The 27381-nt window shown below is 39.0% G+C and overlaps 1 protein-coding gene across 1 annotated transcript; it reads left to right on the top strand.

Moving 5' to 3' along the window:
• Positions 1–19: 19 nt before the first annotated feature.
• DCAF13 (DDB1 and CUL4 associated factor 13) lies at positions 20–25596 on the top strand. The gene is made up of 11 exons (XM_064394250.1): positions 20–159; positions 1079–1278; positions 3410–3517; positions 5215–5304; positions 6168–6323; positions 7020–7097; positions 10936–11018; positions 12921–13085; positions 16161–16296; positions 24092–24255; positions 25039–25596. The coding sequence occupies exons 1-11, from the start codon at positions 90–92 to the stop codon at positions 25124–25126; spliced, it is 1338 nt and encodes a 445-aa protein (XP_064250320.1). The 5' UTR covers positions 20–89; the 3' UTR covers positions 25127–25596.
• Positions 25597–27381: the final 1785 nt, after the last annotated feature.

The following is a 27381-nucleotide window of genomic DNA, read 5'->3' on the forward strand; positions in this document are numbered from 1 at the left end:
GGGCGGGGCCGCGGCGGGGCTCGCGGCCTCGCGCGAGAGCGGCCCGCGCGGCGCGTCCGGTCACGTGTGCGCGCGGCGGCGGCGGCGGGATGCGGGTGAAGGTGCTGAGCCGCAACCCCGATGACTACGTGCGGGACACCAAGCTGGACCTGCAGCGCGGTGAGCGGGGCTCCGGCACGGGAACCGGCACCGGGCAGCGGCACGGCACGGCACGGCCGGAAACGCGCGGCCCGCCCGGCAGGCATGAGGCCGGCGGCGCAGGAAGGCGCTCGGGCGCCCGGCGTCCGCGCCCCGCTGCGCTCCGCTCCCCTCCCTCTCCCCTGCCCCCGCCGGCAGCGAGAGAGCTCGGGCAGGGGGCTTCGGGCTTCCCTCGCTGCGGGGGCCGGTCCCAGGCGGGGATCTGCGGGCGCACCTCGCCGTGCCGGGCCGGGCCGGGCCGCGGGGCCGGGAGCTGCCACAGCCCGCTCTGGAAGCGGCGTCACTGCAGGAGTGCGGGGCTGGGGGTTAATCGCTGCTCTGGTACCCCGAGATGGCGCTTAGTATTTCTAGGTTACCCTTGTTAGTTTTTTGCACTTAATGCTGTTTCGTTCCTGGTATGTCGAGTTCTGCTTCTTGCACGTTTATTATTAAAACTGCCAAAAAACATGTTGGTTTTACACACAGAGTTTTGTAGCTCGGAAGGGAACTCTAAAGGTTTTCTAGTCCCACCCACCACACCCTGCCCTGTGGTGAGCAGGGACATCTTCAGCTGATCAGGCTGCTCAGAACCTTGATGGGGCGTGTGCCAAGTCATTGTGAAAAACTTCTTACTATTGTTTAGTGTCAATTGACCCTCTTTAAGTTTAAAAGTGTTACTCATTGTCATGTCATAACAGACCGTCTAAAAAGTCTGTCCCCATCTTTCTCATAGCCCCCATTAAGGTGACAGTGGGGTCTGCCTGGAGCTGTCTCTTCTCCAGGCTGAACAACCCCAGCTCTCACAGCCTTTCCTCACGGGAGAGGTAGTTCATCCCTCTGCTCATCTCTCCTCTGGACCTGCTCCAGCAGGGGTTCCTAATGTGTGTTCTTTCTGTTGCAGTTCCAAGGAACTATGACCCTGTATTGCATCCATTTGAGGTTGCACGAGAGTACGTGAGAGCTCTGAATGCCACCAAGCTAGAACGTGTGTTTGCAAAACCCTTTCTTAGTTCACTTGATGGCCACAGAGATGGAGTTAATTGCATGGCCAAACATCCAAAAAGTTTGTCTACTGTGCTGTCTGGAGCTTGTGATGGAGAGGTAAGCTTACAAACCACAACGAAGAATGTATCTTTCTTATTTTTGTTTTTTTCTTTTGTGTTTTGTTGGGTTGTTTGGTTGGTTTTGTCACACCTTCCTTTTCTGTCTCTGTTTGCTGTGTTGCCTTCATCCTCACTTGGAAGGTGAAACTTTGCTGTTCTGTAACTCTGCCACTGTACGGTGGAGACAAATTGGGGAGACAAACTGTAGTGAAAGGCTCATGGGCTGGGATAAGGATAGGGAGGGATCACTCACCTATTACCAAAACAGACTGAACTTGGGGTTATTAATTGAATTTATTGCTAACAAACTCAGAACAGAAGAACGAGAAGTAAAATAAGACCTTAAAACTACCTGCCCCCCACCCCACCCTCCTTCCCAGGCTCTCCCTTTTCCTCCCCAGCAGCACAGGGAAGTGGGGGAAGGAGGCTACAGTCAGTTCATTACAGGTTGTTCCTGCCTCTGCTCAGGGAGAGGAGGTGCTCTGCTGCTCCACCCTGGAGGTGGGAGGCAGTTCTCCATGACTTCTCCAGTGTGAGTCCTTTCCACAGGCTGCAGCTTTTCACGAGTTGCTGCTGTGTGGGTGACTGTTCCACCTTGTATAGTCCCTTAAAGCAGAGGCTGCTCCAGTGTGGGTCCCCCACAGGGTCACAAGTCCTAGGAAACCTGTTCCAGTGTGGGCTCCTCTCTCCATGGGTCCTGAGAGGAGGAGACTGCTCCAGCAAGGGCTTGCCATGGATCACAGCCTGCTTTGGGTGCATCTGGCCTCAGCTTCTCCACTGGTGCAGGTGGATCTCTGCACTCCCATTAACCTCCTCCATGGACACTGGGGCACTGCTGCCCCTCACCTTGGTTTTCACAACAGGCTGCAGAGGAACCTCAGTGCTTTCTCCTCCTTCTTCCCTCACCTTGGTGTCTGCAGAGTTATTCTCTCATGTATTCTCTCTCCTCTCTTTGAGTGCAGTTACATTTGCCCACTAACTTTTATTCCATTTTAAAAGTGTTAGCACAGAGTTGTTACCACCATTTCTCATTAGCTTGGCCTTGGCCAGGGGTGGGTCTGTGTGGGAGCTGGCTGGAATTGGCTCTGCTGGATGTGGAGGAAGATTCCAGCAGCTTCTCACACAAGCCACCCCTGTAGACTCCCACTACCAAAACCTGGCCATGCAAACCCAATACACATTGTGATTGCTTTTTGCTGCCTACATGACCCCCCACTCCTTCCCCTAAAGAAGTTAAACTCCAGATTAGCTAGGGTGAAGGGGCACACAACCAAAAATTTTTTTTGAGTAACAGGGTTTCATACTGCCTAAAGAAGGCTAACCCTGTATATATTTGATTTACATAACTTGTAAATAGCAATCAAGGATACCTTAATTGGAACTAGTTGCAGAAAAAACTGCCTATCTTTTATGAATTACCTGTTTTTTCTCACCCTTACATTGCTCATTTGATAGTACTTGGATACTTTAAAGGGCAGTTTAAAGGTCTTCTAGGCCTTTCTGCTTTTTATACAAAGTGCACATGTCGTGCAGTAGTATAAGGGAGGTTAACCTTTTCAGAGAGATGTGGAACAAATTTCTATGAAAGTTCTTACCCAAATTCCTTATCCACTGATAGAGCAAATAAAGTACTCGGTACTGTAAATACATAAAAACATAAAAAGTGACCTCAATTTCATTGTTGTTGGTTTTTAAATGAGCCCAAAAGCTTTGAAACAGAAACCTCTGTGAGAGGTGGACATCCGCAGACAATGCAGTACAGCAGCTGGACAGAAAAAAAATCTGTTGGTTCCAAATTTCTTTGTGCTTTTGTCTTTAAAGGGGTATTTTTTTTGCCAATTTTGCAACTGCTGCTGTTATTTAGCAAGAGTTCCAGTTCAAAAATAGGGGAGTGCAAAATGCAGAAAGCATACAGCTTAAGTCGGGGGGAGGGTAGGAACGAAAGATCCTCACTTTTAAAATTATTTTCAAGAAAGAAATAATTAATTTTTAACATGATCAAATCTGACCTGTGTCCAAGCCAACTCTGCCATTTCATTACAACATGTGTGGTTTCTTATACTTGAATTGTGAACTGCAGCTGTGGGCTGTAGAAAGCTTACAGAATATTTGCTTTTTGTTTTTGTCAGGTGAAAATTTGGAACTTGACCAAACGACAGTGCATCCGCACGATACAAGCCCACGAAGGCTTTGTTCGAGGCATGTGTGCCCGTTTCTGTGGTACCTCATTCTTCACTGTAAGTATTATGTGTCTCCTCAGCAGTGCAGCAGCACAGAGTACCTGCTCGCCATCTGTTTTCCACTGAGAAGCTTGCTCTCTGCCATAGAACATTTAAATATTGTATGAATACACTTATTAAATGTGTCAGTGAACCCAACAGTTCTATTTAGGATGAAGTTTTTTCAGATGCTGTGATATGGATGTCATTCAAGACCATTGAAGGGATAAATACCAGCAAAGAGCTAACAGATGGTCATGTAATTAAAACTCCAGTAAACTAGTTTTTGTTAAAGTAGTAAATAGATTATGTTCATTGCAAGACATAAAAAAGTTAAAAAGTAACCATTTGCATATATATATACCATGTAAAAAAAGTAATCATTTGCATATATTATTATTAAAAATAATCTGATTAAGTTAAGATCATTCCAGGTGAATAAAGCTTTATTAATTCATAAAAAAACACAACAGGTTCAGTTGCATGTAAACTGCTTGGAAATAATGTCTTCCTGTTGGCATTAAAACAGTTCTAAGACAACACAACAAGAAGTGTTTTTGAAAACAGGAAGTGTCCTGAGGTTGTGCTTTGTTTGAAGTGGTCATAAAAGAGCCATTTTCCCTACAATATATTTATTTTTTCTAAGGTATATACCAGGTCATAGGGATAGTAGTTAGGATATGGGGAAGTCACTGTAAAAAATCTTAAGTGACTCCAGGTTAGTTGCCTTTTGACAATCTATCTGCCTGAAAATTGAGAGAGGGAGAGAAACAGCAGTAGTGCAGTCAGGGAGGGGAAGATGAATTTGTAAAGTTAACAATTTTAGGCCAGGTGATCCAGGTCACTACACATACCTGCAAAAGCTTGTGCTGGCATTAGTGCAAGAGGTAGAACAAAATTTGGAACAGGCAACCAGAGCAACTGAGGTGGAAAGTGCCTTTTAACTGATTACAGGCTCACCAAAGTGACTTCCAGAAGATAATTTGCAGTTTAGGGTGCCAGTTGATTGAAAATCACAAAATGTAGCCTTACAAAATAGCTATAATTCCAGCTCACCTTTTTCCTGTTCAGCTATCTATTTTGGAAACTGGAAAAGCCTCGTGGATCAGGATGGACAGTGGAATAGGTGAAGGAAAGGTGGTGGTAGGAAACAAGTGACAAACTGGGAATCAGTCGCCTGATCTCAGAAGCCAACAGATCCCCAGACAATCTCTGAGCAGCCCCCACCTGCTCTTTCTGCTCCCAGTACTGCAGCTTTTATTGCAGAGCATTGTTCTGTGCTATGGATACTCCTTGGGCCAGTTCAGGACATGTGTCACGCCCGTGTCCCCTCGCAGTCTGCTGCCCACCCCAAGCCTGTTTGCTGGTGGGTGAGGCAGGGATGATGGACACGGAGTGGGAGCAGGGGGAATGCACAGCCCAGGCTTGGGTGCTGGATCAGGGCTGTTTCAGCCACACATCAAAAACAGTGCCAGGTGGGCTGATACAAAGAATGTTCACTCCAGCCAGACCATGTACATGTTTTAATGACATGTTATGGCCAGGAGAGCTAATCTGCAGCTTGGAGGTTTAAAATGGAACAGTGAACAGGCACGAGGAAGCATATGTATATCAGATTTTTTTTAAAGGATGCTGTATTTAATTGCAAAGTATATCTAACAAAATAAAGGAATATATTTAAATAAAACTGTACATGATTTCTCAAATATTTCCAGGTTGGTGATGACAAAACCGTGAAGCAGTGGAAAATGGAGGGCCCAGAATATGGAGAAGAAGAAGAACCTATTCATACAATTCTTGGAAAGGTAGTAAATCTGAGTTTTGATTTTCCCACACCTCTTCTTTTGAATTAAGTTTGAATAATTTCTTACCTAGCTTTTGAAGGAGAGAGAAATAATTTGATATCAACTGTTATCATAATTGGTTGTAATTTGCTGGCATCAAATTTTATAATGGCACTTTTAAAGTATCTTCATGTTTTTATTACTTTACATGTAACCAGAAAGGACTCCTCAAATGCCAACAGAGACTGCTTAGCTCTGTCTGTACTAATTATCCCTTTCCTGCAAACTGGTCACATTTCTCTGTAGTCTCTTCGGATGTGTATTGCCAGTGCTTAGTCTGCATTAAATAATTTACTTTTCATACCAATATCTCACAGCCATTCAGTACAAAATACCAACTTTACATCCTCCTTATCACCAAAAGCAGTCTAAAAATAGATATTTTGGCACTTTGAATTTATGATAAGCTTGTGTTAAGAAAAACATGAAATGTTTTTTTTTTTCAAATAGATAGTTTGAAACTCTTTAGTTGTTGCAATGTCCCCACTGAAGATACAGTTGCACTCTTAAAATTTTCATTTGCTTTAAAATCAGCCAGATTTTGTAAATATGCCTTTAGTGCCAGCTCCATTGTAAATTTACAAGAAATGCCTACATGCACCTTAAATGGAAAAGAAAGGTTGCCTACTGGAAGGGGTACATCTGATAAGGCTTAGTTTCTAGTAGCAATGGTGAGTTAATTTTCAGTGATATAAATGAGAAAAACCATGTGAGACTCCACAAGCAAAGGTTTGTTGATTTTTTTTCTAACAGAATATGCTTGAGTATTTATGCATATGATTGGGTTTTAAAATTTTTGCTTTGTTTTTTATTTTCCCTTAAAGACAGTGTATACAGGAATTGATCATCACTGGAAGGAGCCTGTTTTTGCTACCTGTGGCCATCAAGTGGACATTTGGGATGAACAAAGGACAAGCCCTAAGTGTTCTCTGACTTGGGGTTTTGATAGCATAAGCAGTGTAAAATTTAATCCCATTGAGGTAATGATTGTGCAATATATTGGAAATTAGTATTTTTCTTGAGCAGTATGAGATATAAACTATGTTTACACCATCTTGATTTTTTTCTTCCAAATTTAGATTTTATGTTTCTATGGAATGTGTAGGGGGATGTATACATAGATTTTGAAGGTTATATTATTTTGGAATGTAGTACCATATAATTTCATCTTCCTGTCTTTTGTCTCTGTTAGTGTGGGAGATGAGAAACAAAAGCAGGGCAGTCTCCATTCTGCCCACAACAATACATACCTGGCACCTCAGTCATAGAGTGTAGCAGTTCAGTGGCTGAGGAGCTGCCAGCTTATCTGTTCCAGTATTCTACTCCCTGTGACTGAGACTTCTCACCCTCCCCACGGCAAAGCAATTGCATTTGATCTTTTACAGCACTTCTGTTATACCTTGTCTGGGCTGTGCTCATACAAAAAGTGTTTATGAGGAATTGTCTGTTAAAGTAGAGGGCACTGCATGGATTCTGAATCTTACAAGGAAAGCTATTTAAAAGTTTGTGCTGGGTAATTAGCTGCACAGAAAAATTAATGAATGTATTTTCTTGACTGAAAAGGAAACTCATGACCAGCTTTGTGAAATAGCTTAGGTATCTGATGTAAGCTGTTAACCACACTCTAGAAGTATTCAAAAGACCATACACACTGGTTTTGGTGGGTTTTTTTTCAGACTTACCTTTTGGGAAGCTGTGCTTCTGACAGAAATATTGTGCTATATGATATGAGAAAATCAACTCCATTAAAGAAGGTAATATTTTTCTTTTTAAGATTAATTACTGGTGCTAATAATCATACTGATTATATTAATAGCATGTAACTGTTGGTGACAGTAGAGATCGGGGAGCTCTGAAATCTGAGTTCACTGAGTTTTCATTGTCTCAGTTTTGAGTTTCAATTAATGTTGGGATTTAAACAATACAGAGTTGGAAGAGCCTTTTTCTGCATTCAGACAGGCTGTCATGCTCACTCTGTTGTAATTCTTGATCAAGTGCCTGACCTGACAGCAATTTCACAATAAGAACTTTATGTTCCTGTATTGCATTCTGTCTATGTATGTGTGATTTTTTAAAATTTTTTTTTTCTCTTCCTTGCCAGAAGGAAATAAGGTAACTTCACCACTGGATAGCTTTGCTCTGTGTTTGAAAAGGTTTCTCCTTTGAAGGGAGATAAACCCTCCATATACACCTATTATAAATATTCAGAAATCCTGTGCAGTGTAATCAAAATAATATTTATATTTACTGATGACTTAAAGATTCCTATTTAACAGACTATTTGTATTTATTTAGATAAGAGGCTGGTAATTCATACACACATATCAAACCTCAATCAAGTTCAGTAGTTCCGAGCCCCAGAGCTATCTTAACAATATTCTTCTATGCAATACAGTATTCTGGCTTGTGAATGTGCACTCAGTGCTCTCCTGTGTTACATACTATCTGCAGCATCATTGAGCTGATACACACTACAACATTGAAATGGTGCTGAGTTATAAAAAGGCATGTTGTTGGCATAGCAGCATTTCTTTCTCTCCCTGTGCCCCAGCAATTTTTAGTGAAGTTTCATTTGGGCCACTGAGGCAGTGCTTATAGAAACTTGTCAGTGATGCCAGCTGATGTTGAAATGAACCCAGCCAGTGCTGTAGAGCTGTAGCATCTGGTCAAAGGATGCAGCTTGATCCTTTGTGAGCTAAGTTTGAATCTAACAGAATTTTACATATGTGCTAAATGTATGACTGTACATACATGTGCATATAGAATTATTGTAGACTGTGTGCACGTGTTTGTATGTGTGTAACTCAAGTAAGCAGCATGCTGAGGTGCTTTTCCTGCTGTAGGAATAAAACACTGGCTAGTGCTTCCTTGCTTCCATGGGCACAGTATGGGGTTTCTTCCTGGGACAGGGATGATTCTGCTGTGGAGAGGAGGTGAAATGGCCATTTCTTCATTGACAGCTAAGAGCTCTGGAACTCCTAAGAGAAGGGTTTTGCTTATTAGTGGTACCTTACTGATGCATGGGCACTGGTTTCTGGCACTGCTGCATTCCTGGGACTTGATCAGCAAAGCAGCTGGAACTCAGTGGGAGTCCCTTCGTTAGTGGAAATAGGAGTACAGCTTTTCACATCGTGAAGCAATAGCTCTGTTGCCCGTTTGTCCTGAGTGTGGGTTTCAAAGCCTTAAGTTTTAAAACGGGAGGGATGAGATAGTGAGATGCTACCTAGGTTCAAAAGAAGAACTACTCTAAAAAAGGCAGGGAAAGATGAGTGAAAGCAATTCTGTTGAAAGACAAGAGGAAAATGTTTTGGTAGGAATTGGTACACTTTAAAAGTAATTCTTGTGCAACCTGTGGGATCAGGAAAGCTTAGGGTGTTTTAAAGATGGACTGTAGCATTTTAACAGCTGACAGGAACTGTGTTTTCTCTTGCTTGTTGCATTGTTAGATCTCTTAACTAGAAACCTTGTAGGTAGTAAAGGAAGACAGGTTAATTATTTGGGTAATGTTTCTGTGTTAAAGTCATCGCAACATTTCCAGGCTGACATTCTTTGTAATCAACTGTTCACAGTTAAAATAATTAAACCTAGAGAATCAAGTCTTCAGGGACTTCACAATTTGGACTTGTCTTAATGGGGACTTAAACTTACCCATTTTCTAAGAAGATGTACAATACATTAAAAATAGCAGTTAAAATGGCTCTGGTGTGGGTTTAGATAGTTCTGAAATGCCATTATTAACGTATTTACAGCAACTTAAATCACTTCCAGCCCAGGTTGCCTTACATAGTTGTTACTAAACCTAATGCTAGAACTGTAGAGACAATCTTATTTCTTAGGCACTACTTTAATTCCAAAACCCACTGCTGAAATCAACTGAAGGCTTGTAAATTTTGGTGAAAAAATAAGAGATTCGGAGTGTGACAGAACTTGACTCCTTTGGAAAGAGCTGGATTTTTAGCAATACTGAAGTTATTTTGTAACATGACTTAAAGTACTTATTATACATATGGTGGGTTAACATTAATTGTGTGCTCATTTTGCAGTGTCTGATAAACTTGTAGAGGAAGGAATAAAGAAGTCCTTGATTATTAACTTCCCAGTTTTGTGCAAGTTTTATAACTGGAACAATACTGAAATCTGAGCAAATTCTAGTTGTCATATTAGTGTAAACAGAGGACACCTCAGTGTCTACTTTTTAAACTAGAGATCACTTTACAGATCTGATGATTGCCTTCACTTCTGGTTGCATGCAGTTCCTGAAAATAAGCAGTGTTCTGCAGCACAGACTTTATAATGAGCTTGATGGTGTCACCTAGGAAATGAGGATTTAGGGAGAATGAGAATTACAGGAATAGACACACATTCATTGCAGTCTTTTGGAGGGGTGTTCAGTAAATCATCACTATTAACTTGTTTTGAGACTGTGTTCATCACTGGAAGGGTTATAATTGTGCAACTGTATTCTGAAATATGTGTGTAAATTTATGGTGTTCAGTGTAGTAAGCCAAGAACAAAAATGGGGTTTGAATACCATGGAGTTAAACACCCAAATTTCAGGATTTTAAAGCAGGATTATAACTGGCCTGGAGCTTTGTAGAAAATCCTGTTTAGAGTTGTTCAGTTTGTTAATCAGTTGCTCTGTAATTAGACATCCACTTTGTGTCAGGCATACTGTGTAGTTCTTATTTTGGTTGGAAGCTCCTCTCAGACTCGGCAGAAGCCAAAGCTGCAGTGTCTGGTGTGTCAGATGACTTTCTCCCTGCCTGGCCTTGTCCCACAGGGCCCAGCTGTCCTCCAAGGTGGGGACATCCAACATACAGCTTGCTGGTGCCTCCTGTCTAGTCTGCAGTTAGAAAGTAGAAGGGTTTTATTAGTCTGTTATCAGCTGCCTTCCTCCCACTTCAGGGCCAGCTGGCCTCTTTGTTGGCCATATGCTTACAAGCAGCAAGCAAACCTTACAAATGTGTGAGGAATGATTCACTGCTGATGCAGTGAGAGTGCTGAGTACCTGACAACACAGTAACTTCTGTGTGCCTTGCTTGGCACTTCCACAAGAAATGGCAACTGGCCAGGAGAATTGGTGAACTGCAATTTTAGACATAAAATAATGAGTGGGTAATAACTGGGGGAACATAAACATGTTACAATTGCTTTGCAAATGCTGGCTCACAGCTTCAATTAATGACTATATCCCCTGAAGTAACCATTTAATTAGGTGTGTCTATAGATTACTTAACTAAAGGTTCCGGTAAATAGGACAGAGAAGTGAAATTTTTGGAAGTCCCAGATTTACTTGTTGACCACTAGCAGGTTGCCATGTTAAATGACCACTAAGAAGAATTAGATTCTAAGGTGATATATGGGGGAAAATTTAATTGTTGTGTAGCCCAAAGCAGTAAACATGTAATGAGGGACAGGAGGTTCTTGGGTTTCAGTTCTAACACTGCTGAGGAAACATTCTGTCATGTGCTGTTCTTCTGCCATAATTATCTATCTACTAAGTGCTTGTCTTCAGGGGTATGAAGGAAGTTTTGAACTGCAGTGAGTATTTTACTGCCTTTAACAAGGTAGCACTGTGTAAATATATTTCAGGTTATCTTGAACATGAGGACAAATACACTGTGTTGGAACCCTATGGAAGCTTTCATTTTTACTGCAGCAAATGAAGATTACAAGTAAGTGTAACCTTGATTTTTTTATAATCCTGGACAGGTTATATTTTTCATCTGTATCATGGTTATTTATGATCATGCTAAAATAAATTTTTAAAAGATTACTCAGACTCTAAATTTGAATTGCTTTATAACCTAGAGAATTATAGGAATACTGATTTTAAGAACTATGAATTGATAGTAGACTGCCTCTGTGTGTCTAGGGGGGTAAAAAGCAGTGTAATTTAGAATAAATGCAGCTGAACCAATGCAAGTATAACTTGAGATGGGTCCTGGAAAACAAGTACGGTTGGTCCAGTCTGAAGCAATATAAGTGTTTATTTTCTTGCCAGCTCTTGTGAAGCTTGATACATTGTACTGATCAGCTATTTTCATGAGAACATTTCTTAAAAAAAAATTAATCTTTTGTGAGACAGTTCTGGAGACTGCAGTACTTATCCTTTCAATGTCTCGGAGCAGTTTTTTACTTTTGAACAATACTATTCATGTCAACGGCTAATCTGATATTGAAAAAGCTGTCTCTTCAAAACTAGGCCATTGCAAATATGCTCCATATCCTTTTTTCCAGGAAGTCAGTGATCTAACAATAGATCACTGTTTTCTTCTAGAACATAGGAATTTTATCACTTATCTTAAGGCTGTTTTTCTAAGGAAATGGAATCTGGCTCAGAGCTTGAAAATGGTGTTAAATTTAATGTGCTGTTTTTCTTGTATTTATGTTATGTTATGGTAAAACTATTAGACTACCTAATCTGTTTTTTTGTAAGTTTGTGTTTCTTGTTTATGAATTTGCTTTTTGGCTGGTTTGGGCTTTTAAAATTTTTTTTTTCTTCCTCTTGCTAAACTAAAAACTATAGCTGTTGCTGTCAGGGACAACTGTCCTCTTGCAGCCTAAAGCATTTAGTATGCAAAGGCAAATGCACACATCAACAATGCATATGCAAGTATTTGCTGATTATATGGAGTAGCAGTTTTGAATAAGATGCTGCATACTTTCTCTTGAGGAATTTAGAAGGAAAAATCAATAATCACCATTATAGTATTCAGTAAGATATATTTCATTTCAGTTATGCATTCATCTGCAGAAAGGAAGGTGAGAAACCTGTTGAATTAAATTTTTTAACCTAATAGTTCTACTAAATAGTATATCTTAATGAGATTCTAATAAATGCATTGTCTGTAAAGCACATATGCTTATTTGATGATCTACACAATGATTATGCCTAGCTTCTTTATTCAAAGGGAGTAGAGGTAGGCCTTATCTGAGCTTTAAAGTCCTTAAGAGCAAACCAGCTGTGGTCCAGCAGCTGGGTGTTTACTTTCAACATAATGTTTTTCTATAGATAGTGTGCTCTGCTGAACGAGCATCTCCATGGGTAAGGACCAGGCTTTCCCTGCACTCCTAGACTTGCTACACCAAGCTTTCCTTGCACTTGTCTGCCTAAGATAATTAGGCAGTAACAACTGATGCCAACCAAATGGAACTTTACAGTAGACTCTGAATTACTAGGAGTTCACAGCACGGGAATATTAAGAAACCTCTCAGAACTGATAGACTTGCTGTAATGATTAGAGATGCTTTTACAAGTTCAGGGTGCATTCTTACATGGGAAGATGGAGTAAAGGAGGCCAGTATGATACTTGGAGTCTGCCCCATGGACAGATAATGAAGTGGAGCCTATCTGTCCTTTGATAGGGAGCAAGAAACCTGATCCAATAACTAGATCCTCTGATTAACAAGCTTCTTTCAAACCCTAAACAATGTAGTTTTCTTTTCACGTACTATGAGCTATTTTAGGGAGTTCCCTCTGCAGTATGGCTCTATCCTTAAGTGTGGTTTATGTAAAATGTACTGTTACTTAGGACTTGTTATGATATTAAGCTGCTGATGTATTTATTTTAAAGCTTATATACTTTCGATATGCGCTATCTTGAATCACCTGTGATGGTGCACATGGATCACGTGTCTGCTGTTCTTGATGTGGATTATTCACCCACTGGGAAAGAATTTGTGTCTGCCAGCTTTGATAAGTCCATCCGCATTTTTCCTGTAGACAAAGGTCACAGCAGGTGAGTAGTTTTACACCTTTTTCTCTCTTTGTCCCAGTGACTTTCTCCCAAATCCTCAAAATTACTAATTCATTCCTTAACATCTTCATTGGGCCATTTGCTTCCTGTGAGTGTTGAAATCTTATTCTGTCGGTAGCTTGAAACTGACAGGCTGTGTAGTTGGTTTAATTCTGGAGTATGGATGAAGAGTAGAACTGCTTAACAAGCAGTAGTACTTCCACAATATGGAATTAAAATTAGAGTGGATTACTGTGCTCATGTCATTTGTATTTCACCATGGTGAATCCCATTCGATTTTCCTGTTGATGCATCTTTAATGTTTTTAGGTTGCTTTCTTCTGTTTCTGTCACCACTTAAGTTTGCAGTGTATTACAGCATTGAAGCATTTGGTTTTTAGGGATTGTCTTCATCCTGTGTGGATGATTGCTAAAGGCATTATGTAAAAATAGATTGCTGTGTGAATTCCTGAGGATCAGTTTGGGACCCTTTTGTGATCTGTTTCAGTGCACTTACTACCTTTTGTTCATATTTTGTTAACCTGATTTTGATTTGTAATACAGAGTTTTGAATACAATTCACATGGAGTTGGTTTTTCATGTAAGGTTTCATAAGTCAGTATATTAAATATTTTGCTGGAGTTCAGATTGAATCTGTCTCCATTATTTTTTAGTTTTCTTTCAGTTTGATGAAAACTGGAGCAAGTTATCTGATCTTTCTGGTATCATTTGATCTTCATAAACCTGTCTTCATTATTCTTTCTTGTCAGTTCTTCCTCCTTTTTCTTTATTCTTAACTTTATTTTACTTCTGCTTGACTTCCTCTCTCCAACCTTGTCCTCCCAGAAGGTTGCTACTAAGTCAAATTCTAGGTGGTTTGAGGATGAAAATGTTGAAATACTGGTTGGTGAAGGAGTATATTTGTATTATTGATTGATGAAATTGTGCATCCTATGTAACTGTTCTGTGCTCCTATACTGCATTAAATAATGGGAGGGGCCATTACATTTGCTCTATATCTAATCTATAGATGGTTTTCATGTTCTCTTTGTCTTGCAATAATACTTTAAATTTAATTAGGTGGTGCAGTTTCTTTGTAGGTTTGGGGTTTCTTTCTGACTTGCATTATTAAACAATATGGGTAGCAGCTTCTTTGTAGGAATTAATAGCATTCACAGAAGTGGTGATATGCAAAGTTAATACACATCACTGAGGAGAAGTTTGCAGACCCCATAACACAACAGTAAGAGGCTTTATTTCACATTTTAGCAGATTGTTGCCAAGGCCTGTGAAAGGGGTTTTTCTTTGTCCACAATTTTTCCCCTTTTGTGTTGTAGCCATAAATCTAGTGAGGAGAAGCTTTACAAATAAAAAAGTTCGCCTTATGTAAGCTGATTAGAGTGTTCTGGCACACTTAAAATTTTTTTAGAAGCTGGGCTTCTTTAGAATTGCACAGTTCATATTAATCTCATGGAATGGAGATAGTCTCTAAATAGAAGATCTGATCCTGCTTGGAAAACTGAGAGGGCAGTTAGGAGTACCTGTAAATAAGGATCCTGGTGCTATTCTAGTTTTTACTGCTGGTGGCCTGCCAATCTGGAAAACTCCTAACTTCAATTGCTTTCTATTTTATTTTAAAATGAAAATAAATAATGAAATTGCTTAGCCCTAGGAAATAAGGTTTTTTATGAAGCTGATTAAATTTAGTAAATGCTTAGTAAACGGAACTGTATTTCTGTGCAAACTTCTAAATGACAGATCCAGGTTATTTGGCCATGTTTTCTGTTTTTCCTGTCCCTGAAAAGTTACATTTAATACCTTGTGATGACAGCCACAGGATAGGCAAAGGTTGCAAATTCAAAGTGTGAAAAGGAAAAGGACTTAGTTTCCCAAAGGTGGGTGAAGAAAAGCTTTGTTACTGAGTCATGTGATAGAAGGAAAGTAAAACATAGAAATTCTTGTGAAAGTGCAGATGTGCACACATGCCATTGAACAGTGAAAGGCTGATGTGAGTATTAATGCTTTCTGATGGTAGTTGTGCTCAGTCTTCCACGTAGTTGTTCTTGTAGGGTATTGCTTGCTGGTGAATTAAAAGAGGTGATTAAGCTCATTAAAGCTTATTTATTCGGATGTATTGATTACTTTTCTTTTTCTCACAACCACTTCAGCTCAACCCCAGTCTCCACACTCCTTCAATAGGTGTTGCCTACATGTTTCTTTTACATTATTACTTGGGTTTTTCTTGCAAAAATAACTGAGTGGAAGAAAGAGAATAAGCTGTAGTGCATGACTGATGCATCAAAGGAGTGGCTGTTGGTAGACAATAAACAGGCCTTACTTTTTCCTTCTTTTTAGAATGCTAATAAATAGCTAAAACTCCCCAAATATGTGTCTAGTACTTTATTTTCACATCAGAAATAAAAGAATAAATTTGATACACACTTAACGAAAAATAGACAAGAGTTCAGCATAAATATTAGTTTAAATGCAGTGTGCCGAAACATTTTTCAACAGCACTTGTTGAGCAGGAGTCTGATCAGCAGAAATTAAAAAATAAATTGGCTCCATTTTTAGGTAAAGGAGGGAAATCACAATGAAGAGTAGCAAATCCATTGCCATATCATAAGTGGACAGCTGGGAGGTGTTTCCTTGCTGTTTGGTGTCAGATTCTTTGGTACCTATTTTTCTGCATTCCATTCTGTAATACAGAACATGATTCCCAGTGTAAAAGCATATTAATCAAAATTATTTCAAGAACAGTATACATTTCATACTGTATAACCTAAGCATGTTTTACAAAAAGAGTTATTATTTAACTCTTTACTATAATTTCTGTGAAGGCACTTATTTAAAAAGCATGTTGTCCTAGGTGGTCCGTTATCAGTCAATCACACTTTCTTTGTATCTCTATCTATAGAAAGGTAAGATCAGCAGTGTTTAAAAAAGTCAGATTTTTTTAAAAACAACAGCAAGAAAATACAAAAATATTTTGCCTTGAACAGAATGCTTTCTGCTATTTGAAAGGTAATGGTGAGAAAAATTATGATAGATCCTTTTAAAATGTTTCTCTTTGCTCTAGGGAGGTTTATCATACCAAACGAATGCAGCACGTCATCACAGTAAAATGGACTTCAGATAACAAATACATTCTGTGTGGCTCAGATGAGATGAATATTCGCCTGTGGAAAGCTAATGCCTCTGAAAAACTGGGAGTGGTAAGAGTTGCATTTTGCTTTTTGTTATCACAAGATGTTTGGGGGTTTCTGTTGTTATTACAACCAGTTAGCCTCTTCAACTTTTAAAAACTTGTTTATGAAGGGAAGCTGTAAAATTATAGTTTGACATTTGTGTTTAATTTGTAGATTGACGTGCAGTACAGCTCATTGCATTTACTGCAGCTTATAATAAGAAGAGAATGAGATGCCTCGTTACTGTTATACAAGATGACTTCTTTTGGTCTTGTTTAGTGTTAACAATAATCATCAGTTCTATCTAAACTAGACTTGATTTTTTTACCTGTGTGCAAATGATTAGAATTCATCCTTTACCACTGGGAAGAAGGTCATAAGTTCTGTTTAGCCTTACTTAAGTAATTCTATTGAAGTTTAGAGTTACTGCTTTTAAAGATTTTGACTGGCATGTGATTAGTTTGTGTTCATTCATGCAGTTCGTTTGTTACAAAAAAAGTATAAAAAAAAACATGCTGTGATAAGCAAAAGTACTGTAAAGTAGACTGTTTGCACTGATGTGTAGTTTGACACCAAGATTGTTGTTAACCTGTGTAACTCTCAGATACCAGGGGGGCAGACTAGGGTGGTATCTGAAGTCTGCTTCATTCAGTGTAAGCCTGTTTGGTCGAGGTGTTCCTGGTGTGAACGATCACCAGCCTCATTAGAGAAGACTTCTCAGTTTTCTTGTTCAGATGTGTGTGTACAGACAAAGCCCAAATGTTCCCTTTCAGTTACCAGTTGCATAGATTCATCTGCACAGTTGTGTCAAAGTATTGAGTGACTTTGGAGAATTAATTTGGCACTTTGTGTGCTGGAGTAATCCCTTTATGTAGCTTTATATTGTTATGGTATTTTGGAGGTGCTTACATTGCCTTTTCTGAGCCCATCAGCAGAGCTGTCAAATAATGTCTGGGGGAGTTTCTGCTTGATCTTGTGAAAGGTTGTGGGGAGAGGAAAGGGAAGCTGTGATTCAGGGAAGAGTGTGATACAACTGAGATGCTGGATCTGCTGCATACTAATGTCGAGGACTGCTCGTGATTACCTGAAGCTCCATCAGCTTGCAGCATCTGTAGGAGGGAGGTGAAGCAGAGCTGGGAGAGGTGGCAGGTGGAGGGAGTGGAGGAGTACTTAGGGCTACACTGGAAACAGGATAATTCATGGACTGCTGTGCACTCTGAAGCACTGGATGTGGAGTAGCACAGTTAAAACAACATGTGTATCTTCAGCCATGGCCCACCATAGATATTGGGAAGTCCTGTTAGTATTCTCAGTTTTGCTACAGAGCAGTAGATCAAAAAACTCCACAGCTTTGTGGTCTCTGCAGTAAATGTGATTACAAATTACTGCTTAGGTTGATTTTTTAATTTTAATTTTCCCCTGCTCTTCTGCATTGATTATTGGTATTTTCCAATGTGGTGCTTTGGTCAAACACTTAAATATCAGTCCCTTAGTTGCTAATTTTGGGGATTCCACAAAGCTCATTAGAGACTTTACTTTTGGATTTAATGTTTGTGTTGAATTTGTTTAGATAGTGCAATGTTGGGTAGAAATATTATCTGTGTTCCTTCTGTTATATCCATATGCACATGGCAACATCCTTTTCACCTAATTTTATTATATTAACTGAAGCTTTCTCTGTTTGCTCACTATATTTTTAGCAAGAGATCATGATGTTTCTCTCTAAGATGCTGTTCTGTAACAGAATTGTCTGGTATTTTTGACGTTCATCTTTACTCTGAGCCCTTCTTGTGAAGGACAAGTAGGTAACAAAAATGTCACAAATACCTTTTCATGTAGAAGGGTTCCTAATGTTTTAAGATGTGTTCAGAAAGTTCACTGTACTGACTACTAGATGGCATTGGCTCCTTTCCTTATGAAAGAGTAAGGATAATTGACTCTGGGGAGTAATAGGCAAACACAGCTACTCCTACATTGCAGAAATATTGCATACCAAGAGGACAACTTAGCTGTTGTTTAAGTATTCAGAACATAGACTGGTAAATGACATCCTGCTGTTTTCTCTAGTCAGTGGAAACTGGCCGTGGAAGGGCCTAAAAAAAGACACTACTTAGTTGTGACTACTGGCTATTGCATGTGGTGTGCATGTTAATACTCTTGTGTTCCTTGACCTGACAGGAATCCTACACAAAACAGCCTTTGTTGTTTTTCTTTGAGTACAGCACTGCTGCTTGATGTGCCCCTTGGAGGCTGCACCCACAATATGGTTCTGCTCTTGTGGGATCATTCCAGTGAAGTTTTTGTAAGGTGTGTAAGGGTGTGTATTTCTGTCACAGCACTCGGGCTGTCAGCTCCCAAGAGAACCAAATCAATAACTGTCTACGACACAGGTCAAGGGACATGTGGTCTATTTTTTTTCCACCGTTTTTTGAATTGTTCTTGGAGGGATTTTTTTTCTGTGGAGTGTTTTTTTGGGTTTTTTTTGTGTGTGTGTTTGGTTTGGGTTTTTTTTTTTACTGTCAGTAAAAAGTGAAATAAGTGAAAATCCTCCCATAATTTATCATCCTATCTTAGAGAAAACACCTCACAACATCAAAAGTCATCTTAAGTCATTTTAAGAGGCAAAACTATTTAGAAAGACAGGAAGAACTTAAAAGGGGCATAGAAAAATTGCTCTCACTTCACAGGCTAGAGATGAACTTGTGAAGAATTACATTATAATGAGAAAAGAACATTTCACATCCCTGTATCTTATGTGGAAAAGTGTTCAAGTATGGTGTTGAAGCCGTGAATTTAGCACGACACAGAATTTGAAGCTGTCTGAAGTAGCTATAGTTGTTTAAAATTTTTTAGAAGCACTATGAAGTTTTATTTTTCAGATGTTTAGAGAGCAGTTGTAGCTAATAGGACTCAGGAGTCCTCATGGCTTACCATGCTCTTGGAAATATCTTGGGAATGTTCTTTGGATTCAGTGCAAATCCCTGTTTGATGCAGCCAGGTAGTTCCTGTGATTCTTAGGAATGCTACTTTTAATGGCTATTTAGCAGGTTCCACTGATGTTTTTTTAGTATCTCCTTATTTTTTAGAGTGTTGGTGTTCTTATCTTCACAGGCATATGCTTGCTTATTTTATAAGTGTCCAGTCATTCCGCAGTCTGTGGCTATTTTTTGAATGTTTTGAATATTCAAAGCTGAACATTCAGTAATTCTGTCAGAAGTGTCAAAATATGTCTTAAATGCTTAGTTGCTTGGTCTGCTGTTTTTCTTTGCTGAGAAGATTTGATTGAATGACTCATCCAAAGGTCACTGTATTTCTGATATAATGCTAAAATCTTGCAATACATTGTATTTTAAAATGGATATTTTTTGTGCTGGGGGTGGGTAGAAATCAACATCCTGAAAGAGAAAGAAAAATAGTAATCAAACTCTTTTTTTTTTTTTTTCCTTTGGTGAGTACTTAGTTGTTTTTTCACATTGCTGAGTTCAAAGGAAGTTATAGTGAATATATGGTACTCATGTTGTGGCTGGTGAACATTTATCCACTTGGAAAGTTGTACTTTTTGAGCTGTTCCCGAGCAGTCATCAGTTCTGACATGCATGTTTCTTTTGGGTTTTAATGTATTTGGCACTGCACTCATTAGTCAAAATCAGTGAAACATGAAAGAAGGCAGAAAAGTTTCTGGATGAGCCAGAGGCATCTTGTGTCTCTACTCCACTGACAATTAAGTCTGCCCAGGTTTTACATAGGGGTAACAAAACCCAAATATCTATGTTGGAGCTACTGCGGAGGTTGCTTCAAAATAATTTTCTACATTTAGCTTTTAATAAATTTTCATTAATTGATTAATATGTATTATTAAATAGGATGTAACAGGTGTTATTTTTAAAGCAGTGAACATTTATCTCTGCATGCCCAGAAGCAAAAGACTCATTTAAGACTTGAGAAATTCTAGACTGTTCAAATACATAAAATATGGCTTATTAAGTATGTTTGTTGCCCTTTTTACCTGTGCTTTTGAAGGAGTTTGGGATTTATGAAAAGATAAATTATTTTGACTTTTGAGGAGGAAAATAGAGCCTGGTCTGAGTGGAAAGGCTGAAAAAGCAGCAGTAATATAGTCGATTTCAGTTAATAGTACAATTAATGTAATTGATAGAAAGGGATAGGTTCGATTTTTCTGAATTGTACTGAAAGTAATGAACCATCAGTAAAACTTGTAAAAGCTGTATTGCTCTTCAGTCTACTGCCACATTAAAAAAGAAACTATACCTTCACTTCTTGGAGTGTGAATTCATAGTAACTTTACTTCTGTGAGTAACAGCTGCAAAATTTTGTCTTTAACTTCTATGAATTAGAACCGAGCAGTGGGTTAAAATGCTTAGAATTTTAGTGAAACTACTGATGAGTGAGTGCACAGTAGTGGAGCATAGGTTTACTGCTTTCTTAAAAAATACAGAAATACTAGATTTTGAGTATGGGCTAGTAGAGAGAGGGGAAAGTGTTGTTAGAAATCTTGTTTTTGATCTAGCAAAGTGCATTAGCAGGAGCACGTCAAAACTGTCTTAAGCAATTGTTTATCCTTTCAGTCTGTTTCTAGTATGTGGTTCCATTGTCTGAGATAATGCTGATAACAAGCAGTACCAGATCCTGTGGGTCGTGGCATTCTTTTCACGGTGATTTTCAGCTTGTGATTCAGTGCACCTGCAACTTCAGCCCTGTAGCTATGGTTTTATGCTCTTATATGTTTATCTACATTACCTTTCTGGTTTTTTGCTTTTGTCATCCATTTAGATGTAAAGAGATCAAAATTTTTGGTCCAGGAAAGAATGAATAATGAACTTCATGACTATAAATTTTCAGCAGAGCAATAGAAAAATAAATAAAGACAAGCTATGGTCTAGAAAATTGCTGGGATATATCTAGATTCTAAAAATATATTGCATCTGTGCTCTTGCCTGCCCTCACCTAGAAGGGCAACCTGAAGAGGACAGATAAACATTACTTTCATATTCTCATGCTGAATTACAGAAGTCTTAATAGTGTGGAGTTTTAAATACAGCCCTCTTGAAGAGAAGAATTTTTAAGGGTGGTTTTAGCTTCTAATCAGGGCTCTGCAAAAATGCTTACTTTCCTTCTGCTTAGATGGAAAAATAAGCAGTCTGTGTCATCAGGAGGGAGGAGAAGAGGCATGGGCAGTTTATTCAAGGAGGCATTTTCCTATTGCTGACAACTTGGTTGCATTTAAAGAGTTCTTTTCCCCCTTTTTTCACCCTAAGTATTTGCTGTGAAGTCCTCCTGTGTAAGTGACACAAATCAGCTATGTTTCTGCCACATAATCTGCATTTTTCTCGTGTAAGAAAGAAATTGCACATTTATTGCTTGAACATATGAAGAAACAGTTACCTGTTACCTTTAAGCATGTCTTCCCCTCATGATATCACATAAATCCTAATTTATTACATATATTAAATTGGAGAGTGTTCTAGTCCCTATAAATGAGATCTCTAATCAAGCAAATCATGCTGTGCATCTTCTCCAGCCCAAAACAGAAAGGGAAGTAGCACTGTTCTCTTGGGCTGTTCACACTGACCTTTGTAAAGTGACTTGTGAGAGCTGAAATTCAGTGTTTCACTGCTGTGTGCCTTCTTAGCTATCTGCTACCTCTCATCAAGGAAACTTGTCATTACTGCAAAATTTTCTTTTCCCATCATGTGGATGAGGGTGGGCTTAGCACAGCCAGGTGTATTTGGCTGCTGGCATCTGGTAGTTGGGTTGAAAGTCACCATGTGTGCCTTCCTCTATACCACATTACCCGTAAAAATGAAGTCAGGTTCCAACACCTCTTAATCTATGCTATTTTTTAAAATAAGATGTCCTGGTTGTGTCTTTAATTTACAGATTCACCTCTTGTCTGTAGAATCATCAAGGTTATACTAAATCGGCAGCAATTTGCTCTTCTAAAATTAAAGGAAAATCATTGCATTTAATTAAAATAAAGCTCTTTAATTTGGATTATGTTTGCAGTTTTCTGCAAAGTGGGAACACCTGGGATTTACTGAGAGCAAACCGGCTATTCACAGGCTGGCTCACAAGAAGGAATTTCAGTGAAAGGGGGGAGGGTAGCTTTAGTGAGCTAAGACTGTAAAATAGACTCAATTTCAATTTCAGAGGCCACAATGAATGTAAGTAAAGCAAAAGGATTTGGATTTTATGAACAAGGGGGTTTGGAGAAACAGGTTAAGAGCATCATGTATCTTTGATGTCTGAATAAGAATTTTTTGAGCCATGAGCAATTCTGTATCTGATACCTGGTTTCTTTATTGTCCCAAATCAGAAGCTCCTTTGTGGCAATTTTTATCAATACTTGTTTTCAGACCATTTATGGTATTCTGGACCAAAATAATCTGATTGTGATCTTTATTTATTCGGAATTCATGAAAAATTCTACCAGAATTCACATACAAAAGTGATCTCCAAAGTGGAGAATAAATAGCAATTGCTGATTTCAAGGTGGTGGGGGGGAATGTCTCATTATATTACAAGTGAAATTTCCAACTGTGTGTGTAATAAAGTTGTTGATTTTGTTACTGCCTTTTTTTTTGTTAGCATCAGTTTCTGTCTTTTCTTGAAAGTGAGAAGTTAGTGACACTGAATCATTTGCAAAGCTGAATAAATAGAAGTTGCCTGAACTATTGTTTTACTTTTAATGTTTTAGGTGGAGATAGTAGTGTGACATAAATGTGGGATGGTAAAAGACTGGTTCCATGGCTTTATTGAAAATATGAAGGCTTTTTAAGATGTCTGAAATATTGGAGTTACAGAGTTTGGGCAGGAGGATAGGAAAAAGAGGATGGGATTTATACTAACAGATTTTATATTTATACTATCATATCAAATTTATACTAACAGATTTTATATTTTTATGAAAGCTCACTAGACTGAAATACAGCTGAAATTCCCAAAAATCCAAGTAAATCCAAAATACATAGAGATTGCTCTTCCTCACAAAGCAATGCATGCTTTAAACAAAACCACAGGAAACACATTTTTTTCCTTTTGATAAATAGACATTAGGAGCAAAGGAAAAAAGCCTAGTTGAAAAAAAAAATCTTCTGTAGATTGGCTGTCAGGAGGAGGTGTTTCTTACTTTTGGTATTGTTGATGGTGGCTTGGACGGAATTTTAAACATTAATTAAAAATTAGTCTTTTGTGGCAATACCAGCTCACCTGTATTTCATGTGGCTGTGATACTAAGACTTTTTTAGCTGCTTGATGAAGGTTGGAACTCTCTGTGTGCCATTTAGTCAAGCTGATACTTGAAATCTGATCTGTGCTTTGTGCTTCCCAAGGGATCTGGGTGCTTGGTAAGATTCAGGCTATCTGAAGAGCTTTCTGTAAAGCTGTTCATGAAGAGAGTTCCTCTGCAGCATTTATAATTACACTGGCTAGTGATTAAAATGCCTGAAAGTCTTTGGTTTACAGGGAAAGTTGGTCGTCATCCGAGTTTAGGAAAGACTAATCAAAAAGTGTTTACTGTCAGCTATTTGTGTTCTCATTTGTCACTCTACAGCACACTAAAATCTGGTTCTCAAGAATTAAATTTGGTTACTTCACTCAGCTTTAAAATGATAACGTTTTGTGCTTGAGCATTGGGATATTGTTGAAATTTTAGGTTTTTTAGTACTTACCTACCTGTATGCTGAAGGAATTTACTAGAAAGAAGCCATTTGAATGAAAAGTAAAAATTTTGTTTTGTAGAGCAGATTGACAGTTAAATCCCTGTTCCTTTACAATGTGCTTGTCTGTGTTATTTTCCCTGTAGCTTGCACCCCGAGAGAAGGCAGCGATGAATTACAATCAGAAGCTGAAGGAGAAGTTCCAGTTTCACCCGCAGATCCGGCGCATAGCTCAGCACCGACACTTGCCCAAGAGCATTTACTGCCAGATCAAGGAGCAGCGCATCATGAGGGAGGCTCGGCGCCGCAAGTGCGTGCTCCTCTTTGGCTTTGCTTCCTCTGAACAAAACCCATCCCTGCAGGGCCGCTGTGGCAGTGGCCTGTGGGGGTGATAGAGCTCCTTTGAGCACCTAAATGAGGGCTCATGAGCTGCTGGGTTGATTGTAAGGATAACGCAGATGAGTGCCAGTGGCGGTGAGGGCTGGCTGCTTCCCAAAATACAGTGAGGACATGGCAACAGATGCCGTGTTGGAAAGAGCCACAGTGCTGAGTTAAGCATGGCATGATGCTCCATGGCAGTGGAAATAGGATGGGCTGTTATGGAGTGTGTGGAGGGTTGTTTGGTTTTTTGTGGGTTTGTGGTTTTGGTTTTCTTGATAATGCCAGATTTCAGGATGAGTGTTTTATGCCACCTGGATCGTTGCCATATTGGAATTTCTAGGAGTAGAAGGTGGCATACTTTGCTGTAGCCATTGATTTAACATTGAAGTGGTGGGTCTTAGTCAACTTTATTAGCTAAAAACTCCTCAAACTTGAGTAGCTGATCATGTTGACATAAAAACCAAGCTGAGCTCCCAAGGAAAGGCTCATTTATTTAAAAGCTTTCTAAATTAGCCGGCTTTAAAGTTGCTTTCAAGAGGGATGGTCCTTCTTCCCAAAGGAGTATGTGGCTTTTGGTTATTAGAAAGAGAGCAATTCTTAGCTTTTTTGGCTTTCTTTGTAGGATAACTTCATTAGTAGCTTGAGGAGGAAGACAGTATTTCTTAAACGTTTGTGCTGACTACTGAGTTTCATTTTTCTGTTTTGTTTCCAGGGAACTGAATCGTCGTAAGCACAGCAAGCCAGGATCTGTGCCATTGGTGCCAGAGAGGAAGAAGCATATTGTGGCAGTAGTGAAATAATTGTTTTCACATGTAAAAATGCCACAATGAAAGAAAAAAGTCACTATTAAAAGAATACACTGTACAAAATTTGATGGACTTTGGTAAGACAGCATGTGGTTCCAGAATCATGACTTTTCTTCCAAGTTTGTGTATCCTCTGACTTCTCAAGCCATCCTCTGATTTGAGTAGTTATGAGAATTTCCCCTGTAAACTTTTTTTGCCATTTGTCTGGTGTTACTGGCCCAACACTGCATATTGCAGTGGAGTTTGACCCTTTTGATACAAGCAGATAACTTAGTGGAGAATATCTGCAATTCCAGTTCTATTCCTTGGTACTGTTAATACCAAAAAATGATAAAATAGGTTAATACTTGTCAAAACAAAAAAACCTGCTCCATATGGAGTTAGAAAAATTGTCTTTATGCTGTCCTTTTTAAAAATTTTTATTTAAACGAATTTAATAAAGTGACCTCAAGCAATGGATTAGATTTTGATTATTTCGACTGATTATTCCAAATGTCTGCATTATACTTCTTACAGTACAATGTATTATTTTTCTTTTATCCAGAAAGAAATTCAACAGGATTTTCAGACATCTGTAAACATTTATAATTTTGCTCTGTCTTTTTAACTATTGTTATATAAGCTGACCAAACTTCAGACTGTTAAGTTGCTAATATTGATAATTACTTAGTTGAATAATTTTTTCTCTTTAAAACTTGAAAAACCTGGATGAAAAAATTACATAAATTTTATAAACCACAGAAACTCTTCTTGATATTTATTATAAGCTTTCTATTTTACATTTATAGGAGAAAAATGGAAGTTTCACACTTTACAAGGTATTTGTATTCCTAAGTTCCTTTACAGTTTGCCTGGGAAACACCTTGTTTTTCTTCCTGTGCAATAAACAGCCTTTTACTGAAATTACCAAGGTGATGAGAAAACTGCTGGAATTAAACAAGGCTGTCTAGACTGAAGAGGGATATGAGATATGTAATAACTGTAATGTTGCTTAACATCATCTGTACAAAAAGCTCTTTTTAAGGCTTAACACTACAGTGTGTAATGACACTCCTCTTGCCCTGAGCTTATGCACAAAACAAAACGATGAACTCAATTAAACTTAATACTTTTTTTTTTTTTTTAATATGGAAATTGAGCACTTTGAGCACTTGCCTTCGCATAGTATCCTGTTTAATTTTTCTGCTGACAGTAATCCCTATGCATTTCTGGTTCTTACTCTTTAACTTGTCTCTTGCAGTACTGTTTGGGCAAGATTCCTGAATCATCATGGCAAAATTATGACTCTTTGGTGATAAGAGGCCATAATGTATCTTTGACTCTCTGGATCACTTACCTTTATGGGGTGATGCAGGAAGAGAAGCAGATCTGAAGAGCTATAAGTAGGATGATGAGAAGAAGTGGAACAGATCAGGAAATAGGCTGATGCTGGCTGTGTGCCTGTTGTACTAATACAGTGCACTCTGTGCCAAATACAGTTTATTTTCTTCCTGAAATACTGAAAAATTGAGGGAGAATATGCAGTCCAAAATGTGGCTTGTGACACAGCTGTAGTCAAGTCTTGCACGATTTGCAAAACCAGGCTAATCTCCTGAAATGTGATTAAAAATTTTCAGCCTTGTCAGTTTTGCGTGAGTTGAGGCTGTTGATTATTGATTTGTTGAGTCATGGTAACCTCTGGTGTGAACAAGTCCTGCTGCTTAGAATTTATTAGCTTTGCTGCAGAACTCTGAATGTAAAGAGAGCTTTCAGTTGTGGAGTTGGTTATGTTGTATTGTGGCATTGGTGTGGAGCAGTGGGTGTGAGCCATGTCCAAAGGATCTTCTCATGTTCTAACACCTTTGTGAGCTGTTGCTTTCGGAGAGAATCCAAGTGGTGCAACTCAAAGGATCAGGATTGGCTAAAAATTGCTAGAAAGATTGTAACTATGCTGGAAAAAGGAATTTTAATGTTAGGAGAGTACTCATAGTCTGTGCATTCGGTTATGAATTCCTTCTCCAAAATCTGTTGATGTAGTTTTGCACAGAGATTTGTCTTGGCATCAAGTGGGGCACCTCTTATCTGTTTTTCAAGGTCAAGTCTTGGTGTGACTTCTAGAAACATGCTAATTGTAAAATCAGTGTAAGTCTGAGCTGAGGCTTTCTGCTTGGAAATCAGTTATTTGGAATTTTGCAGGTGGTGGTTGCAGTCTGTCAGGTCAGAGGATCCCTGGCCATGGATTTGCATGCTGTTGGGCTAGCTGCTGTTGA

This window comes from Passer domesticus, chromosome 1 (genome assembly GCF_036417665.1).
Source record: "Passer domesticus isolate bPasDom1 chromosome 1, bPasDom1.hap1, whole genome shotgun sequence".
NCBI lineage: Eukaryota > Metazoa > Chordata > Aves > Passeriformes > Passeridae > Passer > Passer domesticus.

Coding starts and splice junctions, on each gene's coding strand:
- DCAF13 (XM_064394250.1), top strand. CDS start 90: ATGCGGGTGAAGGTGCTGAGCCGCAACCCCGATGACTACGTGCGGGAC. Junction 1,279..3,409: donor CTGGAGCTTGTGATGGAGAG/GTAAGCTTACAA, acceptor TGTTTTTGTCAG/GTGAAAATTTGGAACTTGAC. Junction 16,297..24,091: donor CCTCTGAAAAACTGGGAGTG/GTAAGAGTTGCA, acceptor TTTTCCCTGTAG/CTTGCACCCCGAGAGAAGGC.